Consider the following 10,592-nt stretch of genomic DNA (forward strand, 5'->3'; position numbering starts at 1 on the left):
TACATTTCATGTGACTCTTTACATCACTTATTTGTTTATTCATTTATTGATTTTAACAGCCTACAATGAAGTTATGCAGCAAGAGCTAGAGTACAGATAAGGTATAAATTTATGACCCAGACACCTTAAAGTAATGGTGCACTGAATACCTACACTTACCCCCCCCCCACCCCTTTTAAATGAAATGTAGCTACAAAGTGTAACAGAAAAAAAAAAAGTATATGTCACTTAAAATCATTTAGCCTCAAAACTTGTGAGAGTCAAGGTCAGAGTAGCAGGTTTTTGTACAGACCTAGAAAGATCTGGCAACCTGGCATGTGGTAGTACATCTCAGTAACAGCATTTCCTCCTTATAGGCCCTCTCATAGACTAAGCCTTGCCTTGAGCTACTTTGTTTTACAAAAAAGGGCATCATTTTTGGTTCAGGCTCAGACTTTGGCAGGGTCTTGGAGGGTCCCACAACAAACACATAACATTTACCCTGCATTCGTATCACTCTGCTGATGCTCTATTGTAGGTGCATATGAGCTGAAGTCTATTTATTTGCAGAGGCAGAGCTTCATCATGGGCTTGGTCTGAACATGCCAAATCTCCGCCCATGCAATGCATATGCAGGCCTGTAGAAGCAGCGTGCCAGTATTCAGTCAGACAGCGTAAATAAACATAACAAGCCGACTGCATTAGTGAAGTGGGGCAAATATTACTGACTAAATAAGTTTTACATTTACGCGAGCCTGTGAACAAGAAGAGAGTCAAAATCGAGAATACATCTACCGGACTGCCACGGTGAGTAAGGTTAACTTTCTTGATAGCTAGCAGCTAGCTGCCTAACCAGTTAACATAGCTAGCTAGCTAACGTTTAGCTAAGCTAGCTAGCTACATCTAGCTACCAGCAAATATTCTAGCACTAGCTATAGCTAGCCAGCTATACTGGTCCTCCCGTGGGACCTGAGCAGTTCGTTTGAGTAACTTTGCTCATACGTTTCTAGTGTCGGTGACATTAATACTAGCAGCACAAAAGTGTTATTAAACAAGAGACTTCTTATTTATCTAGCATTTTAGCCAACTAGCTAGCTTAGCTAGCTTCCTTACAGAGTGGGTAGTGTGTGTGTGTGTGTGTGTGTGAGAGAGAGAGAGAGAGAGAGAGAGAGAGACTTTGTGCTAAACTTAGGTCTGCTGTCTTTGTTAGCTAGTGCTAACCTAGCCATTTGGCTAACAACGCAGGGTTTAAATAACATTGATGTCAGCAGACATGTGTTTCGCTATTCTCAGGATTGTTGTGTTGATAACTTCAGCATTAAAACCAGAACTTTGCCCTTTATTCTGCCTGCTAGCTAACTAGCTAACTGTTGCGTTGATTACTCCGGAGAAGTGGCTAACCTAGCTACATAGACAGCAGTTAGCTAGCAGGCGGCTAGCTTACGTTGCCGAAACTGCTTAGTCAGATTTTGCTCGTTCACCTGCCAAAATGATATCCATTTAGCCTTGTAATAACGCCAAACAGCCTGTTAAAACATGATCCCACACTTGTGCATAGCCCTAACGAAGATGGTCGACTTCAGCTAAAGCCACTTCTTCGTGAATGTTATAAAATGTCCATAGCTGGACATAAATTGCTTTCGAAATCAGCGCAGGGTGACAAGGTGTGTTTTCAGCTGCTGTGAGTTTCGCAATGTTTATGCCCTGCTGAAATCACGTGTAGTCTGTTGAAAGACTCAGTGGAATTCACAAATGTCAAAGCCGGCTTATTATCGACACTGCACGATCATTAAACCATGGGCTTTAGCAACGGGGAAGAAAACACAAGCACAAGAATTAAATGAGGTTTTGTGTTGTTGAGACTTAATCTAGGGTTAGGCCTACACATATACCTGCTCACCTAGTCAGTCCACGTTATAGTACGAGTGACATTTCAGTGTTTCTTGTTGTATATGTGGAGGGGTTTCGTTTTTCCATTAAAAGCTGCAATTGCTTTTCAGTAACAGGTTGTTAAAAATGAAGAGTCATGTTTCCTCTTGACCTTCCACTTGTCTTGGGAGAAGCAGCAGCGTGACCATGCAACTTAAGAGGTGTTGTGAAATGATGTGCAACAGCATGGACATTCAATAAGCATACTGTATCCTGGTCCAGATTCGTATTGGTCAGACAGATCTTTACACACATTAGAAACTTAGGTTACTTTACGTTGAGTTGCATTTTTAGGACACAATAGCTTTCTCTCTGTTTATCTGTTACTAATGACCTTTTTCCTTTGTTCTATAGGATGATCCTGTGGCATTGGCTAACTGAAATAAGGTCTGCTTGAAGTTATTATCTGTAATGGAGGGGCTACATATCCATTGCCAGAACTGTGTGAGCAGAAGATGCATGGTAAGGCAAGAGACGGGCATTTCCTGTGACCTTGTGGGCTGTCCACTTGTGTGTGGGGCAGTTTTCCACTCGTGTAAAGTGGATGAACACCGTTTACTGTGCCCATATGAAAGAGTGCCTTGCATAAACAGTGGTTTTGGATGCCCCTTTACGATTGCCAGAATAAAAATGGCACAACACTTGGGAATATGCCCTGCCAGTGTTGTATGCTGCACCATGGAATGGAACCGATGGCCTGTGAGCTACGCTGATCGCAAGTCTTATGAGAACTTAAGTAAAGAAGTCTATGATGTGGAACAACTAGATATGGCTTTGGCCCTACAGGATCAGCGTATGCTACTTGAGTCTCTCAAAGTAACAACCACTGTAACAAAAACAGTAGATGAGAAGAATGAGGAAAATGAAAAGATGAACTCTACCATTCAGGATGCAGGAATGACTAATGGGCTCATTGAAATGGATGGGGAGTCGTACAATGAACTTTATAAGGCTTCAGTAGAGACGAGCAGAAACTTGGCAGCTGCCTTGGACATTCTCAGCAGTGCAAACAAGGGTATTGACTTGATCATGGAAAACCTCAGTGGTGTTAAAGAAGACCGAAATGGAGCTTGTCACAGTAATCTAAAAGAGGATCACTGTTTAGTGGAATGTAAGACTGTGGAAATGAAGGAAAGCGACACAGACTCAATGTGTGAGCTGGGAGCTGTAGGTGGAGTAGATTGTGCTTGTCCTGCAGCCTGTGAAGGAGAGTGGATGGAGCAAAATGAGTTTAATGTGTGTTCTGATGATGAGGAAGAGGAAATGTGTGGAGGAAGAGAAATCAATGGTCTTCCCCTGTGTAATGGATTTAATGCTCTAGAAAATGGTCTTGAGCATGTTGATCCTGAAATGCATGTGGAAAGAAGAAGAATCAATGGTTCCTCCGACATTAGTCCGGCGGTGCCTCATCATTCCATGCCCATTGTAGCAGAAGAGCCTGAAAGGGCTCATCCACCACAGTTACCACTACCTCTCCAAATACCTCTACCAGATTTGGTACAGAACAATGTTTTGCAGCAACTGCCAGTTGAAATTGAGGACCGGTGGCTGGAGCGCAAGTTGCAAAATCTCCAAGTGCTCAGAGGTATGAGTGTGTTTACATTCAATGGACGGAGGACTCTTCTGTCCAATCCTTATTTGCTTCGGGCTAAGATGGAAGATAAGGCAGTGGACACATCTGACCTAGAGGTTGCAGATGATCCAATAGGTCTTCATGGCATTGACCTCATTACTGCTGCTTTACTCTTCTGCCTTGGAGACTCACCAGGAGGCAGGGGCATTTCAGACAGCCGCTTTGTAGATGGTTATCGAATTGACTTTGGCACACAGACCTTTTCCTTTCCCTCTGCTATACTGGCCACCAGCACCATGGTGGGTGATATCGCTTCGGCCTCTGCTTGCGACCATGCCAGTCCACAGCTGTCCAACCCCAGCCCCTTCCACACCCTCCGACTGGACCTGGTTTTGGAGTGTGTGGCTCGGTACCAAACCAAGCAGCGCTCCATGTTCACTTTTGTGTGTGGGCAGCTGTTTCGCAGGGACGAGTTCTCCTCCCATTTTAAGAACGTACATGGAGACATCCATGCTGGCCTTAATGGCTGGATGGAGCAGAGGTGCCCTTTAGCATTCTATGGCTGTACCTATTCCCAAAGAAGGTTCTGTCCTTCTGTGCAGGGCTCTAGAATCATCCACGACCGATTCTTGGGCTCATTTGGTGTGCAGTCTGGCTTAGCCGCACGTCCAGGTGAACCCCTCTCTCGAAGCACCTGCCAATATGGCTCTCACTGTGACCACCTCAGCAGCTTACCCTTTGAGCTACTGCAGCATGTTGCAAGCTTTCTGGACGGCTTCAGTCTCTGCCAGCTGTCTCGAGTGTCTCGTGCAATGAGAGATGTTTGTGCTAGTCTGCTACAGTCACGTGGTATGGTGGTTTTGCTCTGGGCGAAAACAAGATGTGCCGATGGATCCTCCTCTTGGCAAATTCAAGACAAGGCAAGTTATTATTTGTAGCATAAAACTGGTACATTTGTAAATGTATGTACATTGTAATAAACATCTTCATTCTCAAAGCCTTAATAAACTGACATCTGATCTGTTTTGTGTGGCTCTTAGGTCTGGAGATTCAGCACAGCCTTTGGAACAGTGAACGAATGGAAATTTGCCAACATTTCCAGCATGGCTGACCACCTAAAGACGTGCAAGTTTAACACAGTGGCTCGCAGAGAAGAGGCCATTCCTTTGCCTTGCATGTGTTACACAAGAGAGCTCACTAAAGAAGGACGGTCACTGCGCTCGGTGCTCAAACCAGTGTTGTAGAGAAAGTTTGAATGCAATATAAATGTGCTGCTCTAAAAGTTGTCAGTTTCATCACTTCTGATAAAATACCTTTTCGATTAGATTATTACTTTTTATTCAAAACACTGTGCGTTGTGGAGCCTTAATATAATGACACACTTGACTTCCCTCTTGACTTAGCATGTTTGTGGGGTTTTTTGTTTTTGTTTTTGTTTTTTTTTCATAATAAAACCATGCTGGGTTTATTAGTCATTATTTATTTATATATAATTACTGATATTCTCTTGCACAGATGGACCCAAATCATATTGTCATACGTTTAAAGTGTCATTGCTTTTAGGCATACACTCTTAAGATAGAAATAGTTTATAGCCAAATGATGATGACCAAAAATGAGGTTATCTTCCTTATCATTCTGGATGGAATGTAAAACTGTTGAAATACCATTTGTCTTTGGTTTTGTGACTACAGTTAATCACAAGGCTGTACACTGTATTGTTTTCAGTTAAAAAAAAGAAGAGCCTGGTTCTCGAAAGCATCTTAGTACAAAAGTCATTCTTAAATGGTAGAGAGAGCATTACACTGAAAACTCTCTACCGGTTAAGATTCTCTTAAAACTAAGATGTTTCTGTGAAACTGTTTTGATTTTAGTATATGATATGTAGCACTTTACTTTAAATCTATTGAAGTTTACTTTTCACAAACTGACATTGAACAGAAAATGAATTGTTACTGAATTCTTGTGATGACGCTAACCCAGCACTGTACCATCATTCATAGTTTTTGTTTTTCTTGTTTGTTTTTTTATGAGAGCTTTTGAGAGCTCCTCTGCTGGTGTAGTGGTAATTTCTGTTGTTTTGCTTTCTTACCGTTAGGTATATTAGTTGATGCTTTTGGATCTTTTCCTGTTTGACAAATCTACTTCTCAACTCCTGTCTTGTCTTGATAAATATATGAGCCATATATAAAAAGCCTGCAGGACAGGTGTGGACTAGTGTTCAAATAGCACAAAATGGCTTATTTGTCAGACAAGTCACTTCACACTATTTTCTACAGCTGTGCATGACACATTTCCAGAAGTATCTTGTATTCCTCTCAGGGTTCTGAAGATGAAGTCTAAGAATGGACATTTTTGTCTACCGAAGGAAACTTGATGAACTCTTAATTGTACTTGTGTTGGAGGTGTTGGCAGTGTTTAGAGGACGAAGGCTAGAAGGGGTTTACAGTTACTGAATTTTTTTTCAGTTTTGTTATGTTTTGGTATGTGAGGTGTTCTGATTGGTAATCTATTTTTAAGTTTGAGGAAGCTAATTACAACAGTCTGAGGCCCTAGAATGTCAAAGATACCATGCATTGAAATAATTTTTAAAATCCATGTTCATAAATGTACTCACCATCAGCGTGCGGAGTTGTAGTTTAACATGAAAATGCATGTTAGAGAGTTCAAACATTGTTTTGCATTGTTTGCAGATGAACTGTGTAATTTGACAAAGTTGGACTGAATGTCTGTAGATTTGCATGGTTTCTTACCTATCCATTGTTGCAATTTATATCATTCTGAATATCGAATATTTTTGATAAGGACAAATTGGTCTTTTCTGTTCTTTTATACCAGAGGATTTAGCATTAACATATTGTGATAAAACACCAGCAAAATGACTGTACTGTTAAGGATATGTGCTTGTTTCTCTTATTCCTGATGCATGGGATGCCTAATGCTGAATACATTACAGAGTAATCAACATGTCAAGATTTTCACCCTGCTTACCTTTATATGGTTGTTTTGTGTGTATCAATTGATGCATTTTGACTACATTTATTTAATAAATGATAGTGAAATACACAGGTCATTTTTTTGCTTTCCTAGCATGTACAGAGTTCACCACTTCTTTTTTGACCTCACTGTGAAAAAGAATCTTATATCTAGTCATTGCATGTAATATTTGTCACTGTGATATGGTTGTAGGAATGTTATAAGAATATCCAGTGTTTTACTTACTAAGTAATTGTATAGTAAACCTATTCCACTGACAGGGTACTCTTCTGCAATATACTGTTAAAATTATAATAAGTGAGATGTTGTATATTCTATGTTGTATATATTTTCCAATATATGTTCCATTGACTTACATATCTATGAAGATTTAAATGATTTCACTTGTCAACATATTTTTGCAGTGATGGGCTTGTGAAGTGATTCAAGCAAGTGTTAAATTAGTTACAGTAGAGAAATCAACCAAGTCCATTTTCTCAGACCCAGATCAATCTTAAGCCTCAAAAAAGACAAATAGAAACTGACCCTATTTTGTGTGACCCTGCAGAACTTTTTTAATGCATTCTTTTTTTCCCACCACAAGGTGGTAGCAGTAGTTCGATAGTTAGATATTCCAGTGATGGTGGGTCACGTCTCTGGTTGATGTGAGTTGAGTTTTGTCCTGATTTAAACCTGTCCGCTAATTACCAAGCTATTCAGGAGCTGAAGCAGGATTGTGAAAAGTGGGGAAACACTAAGCAGGCTAATGCAGGGCTGCAGGCTACACTTCAAGGACTACTGTTTGACCTCTGCAATAGAAAATAATGTTTATTGGCTTTGTTTATGAAACTTTGTTAATGTGGTAGGGGTTCTAGAAAGCCATTTGCAGAAGAAACCCATCTGATATCTTAGAAAAATGCCTTTTTTGCTTTTTATTTGTTTTTGCCAAAATCATTTACTTTTTAAGTCACATATAGATGTACAGCATGTATCATGTCGAGCAGTGCAGCATATTTTAAGGTCTGATATGACATTTTTATAGATAGAGTGAGAGTGGATTAGTCACACTTCCCTGGAGAATTACAGTTATTACATTATTACTTTTCTGAATTACGATAATAATCTAATTCCAATCTGAAAGGGGCCCTGTTTAAAGGAAACCTTCAGTAGAAATTTCTTCTTTCCATGTACTGTGTCTTGATTTTCCGCATTTTAATGACAGGGTTCTGAGTCATCTTAGCTGGGAGCCTGCAAAAAGAGGGGAAATATAATAGGCTGATAAATCTTCTGGACAGACCCAGAGGACGGGGGATGGATGTTGAGGCTTGACAAGCTCATCTGCTCAGGTGAATCTCACTGAAATTAGCTCCTTGAGCATGGGATCTCAGACACGTTCCACTCCCACGTTCAAGAATATGAAGAAATAATCAGAGACACTGAATTTTGCACTTTTCTTGGAGTTCAAAGGTGTTTGGATATTTCACAATGTGAAATATTAAAATAGACACTCTACTATGTTAACACATTTATCACATTGTCTCATTTACCTGAATGCCTTTCAGTGACTTAATGAAGCTTCGTTTCCAGGGATCAGGTGATCACGGTTATATTGAGAGAGACTCCGAACCACCTTTTTGAAGCTTCCCATCCTTACTGAACATGACTTTGAATTCAGTTTGAAGCCTAAATCCAAATACTAACCCTAACCTTAACCTTACCCTTGAATTAATCCTTAATCCTAACCGTAACCCTAACCTTAACCTTACTCTTGAATCAATCCTAAATCCTAATCTTAACTTTACCCTTGAATGAATCCTTAATCCTAAATCTAATTTTACCCTTGAATCAACCCTAAATCTTAAATCTTTACATTAACCAAAACATTAAATCTAACCCTAAACAGGTAAGGGTAGGGTTAAGGTGAGGGTTAGAGTTACTCTTTGTTACTATTTGTTTTCTGCACGACACCCAGTTTGATTTTAATGTTGAATTCTCTTTAAAACTGAAAATGAGAACACCAACAGATGAACATAAACAACTGACACTAACAGATGAACATATAATATACTCATAAAAAAGACCTGTAAGAATGTCATGCATTGTTGACATATGTTGGCATTTTTTTTTGATGAATGGACTTAGGGTTTAAATGACTTGAAATAACATATTTGACTTCAATTTGGAGACACAAGGTTTTGTGTGACAGTGACAATTTAGTACATTTGACTAGTTTACTAGGGGTGCCCAACAGGTGGCTCAGTTAGAGCGCCGGGCTGTCGATACCAGGGTTGTGGGTTCGATTCCTGGGCTCGGCAAACTGCCACTGTTGGGCCCTTGAGCAAGGCCCTTTACCCTCTCTGCTCCCTGGGCGCTGGAGTTGGCTGCCCGTGTGTGTGTGTGTGTGTGTGTGTGTGTGTGTGTGTGTGTGTACTCACTGCCCCTAACACATGAGTGTGTGTTCACTACCAGATGGGTTAAATGCAGAGGACACATTTTGCTGTACAGTGTACACTGTCAAGTGATAAATACGTGCACCTTTACTTTATAGGATTGTATTATCTCACTCTACTGCTTAACCCCTTAAATGACCAAGGGTCACCAGAAGGACAAAGATTTTATTTCACACTTCTATTACTTCTATTATAGGTAGCCCCACCAGTTTGCACAGAAGTCCCTGTAGTTACTGAGTAATATGCCTTATTGTTTAAAAAGCCTTAGGACTTCTCTTTGATAGACACTGCTAAACCACTATTTTCTCTTTCACCATCACCCAAACAAATGTACCCTCCAAATGGCTGTGCCAAGGAACAATTAAATGTAATGTGGCACTGCCTGACGACCTTTATCTGCTGAGTGATGAGGGCTTCTTAAATACTGGCTTCAGCTCAGCAAACATTTAAAAGTGCACTCTAAGCCTGCTTATTCAGGGGAAAAGTTAGGGGGATTGCTAAGAGTTACTTAGGAAATATTGATAGAAGTGTTAAAAATGTTTTATGGTCATTTATTCTTTGTCGTGTACTTTCTGACAATGGATATTGGCAGGGTCTGTACAGCAAATGCAGACAAGCTGTGCATGAGCTAGTCGCTTAGGCAGAAGGGGTCGCATACTGTTAGGTTTCGATTTTACATTTTTAAAATTGCTTTCTTGTAAGAGATTACTTGTGGATGTGGAGGACTGGGACAGCCTTTAATCTTACTCACTCAGTGTTCTTAATGGATGTGGAATAAACGAAGAAAGTTTTCATTCTTCTGTAATATGACTGAGAGGCTGCCAGGAGGCAGAGGCTAAATTAAATGAACAAATCACGGCTGGTATGAGCGTAAACAGGCTGAAGGAAACAAATCATATAATAATAATGACTAAAAGCTTCTGACTCATTCATGCCAGATTCTCAGGTGTTGAGTTCAAGGACAAAATGTGACAGAGGAAGAAGAAAGTTGTGCCTTTAATTCAGGTTTAATCACAAAGTAGCATAAAAGTATGGAGCTGTAACTTATTACAAACATCACAAACACGTCCATTACACAGACCATTATCAAAAACCAAAACAGCACAGTGGCCTTGGGTTATGCTGTACTATCAAGCTCATTATAGGCCAACACAAGAATGACAACTGGTTCTATAGAGTACTGCACTGTAGGGCAACAGTTCAACATTTTAGCTGTTTCAGAAAAAATAGATAAACACATTAGGGCTATGCAGCCTTTCCTACTCCAACACTCCTGACTGAACCCATCTGCCTCATCAAACGTGATGCAAGAAAAAAAAAAAAAAAATGACCTTTCATTTTCATGTCACATGCTAGGTGTAAGGTAGAACATCAGCTTGAAATACCATAAACCGCAAGCTTTTGGTTAGTTGAGCAATTACAAATGCAAGTTTAACAAGTTACTTTTCAGCAATAGTCACACCTGTAAACACCCCTAAACATTACTCCCACAGTGGAATAAAAATGATTAAAGTAAAGCATTCCTCATGTAAAACAAACAAACAAGAAATACAAATTCCTAATCAGAAATTCCTACTCATAATCAGAAATCAACCTGTCAAGCTACTTCTTTACAGTGGTTTCCACCAACAAACACTGTGATCATTAACTATGCAGTTTATATTGCTCTCACTATACAGGACCGA

At 40.0% G+C, this 10,592-nt stretch overlaps 1 protein-coding gene across 1 annotated transcript; it reads left to right on the forward strand.

Moving 5' to 3' along the window:
- The first annotated feature begins 620 nt into the window (after positions 1–620).
- On the forward strand, positions 621–6,545 carry fbxo30a (F-box protein 30a). The gene is made up of 3 exons (XM_072689324.1): positions 621–786; positions 2,263–4,401; positions 4,522–6,545. Exons 2-3 carry the CDS (start codon positions 2,320–2,322, stop codon positions 4,723–4,725), a joined length of 2,286 nt encoding a protein of 761 aa, XP_072545425.1. The 5' UTR covers positions 621–786; positions 2,263–2,319; the 3' UTR covers positions 4,726–6,545.
- Positions 6,546–10,592: the final 4,047 nt, after the last annotated feature.

This window comes from Salminus brasiliensis, chromosome 10 (assembly GCF_030463535.1).
Source record: "Salminus brasiliensis chromosome 10, fSalBra1.hap2, whole genome shotgun sequence".
Classification (NCBI taxonomy): Eukaryota; Metazoa; Chordata; class Actinopteri; order Characiformes; family Bryconidae; genus Salminus; species Salminus brasiliensis.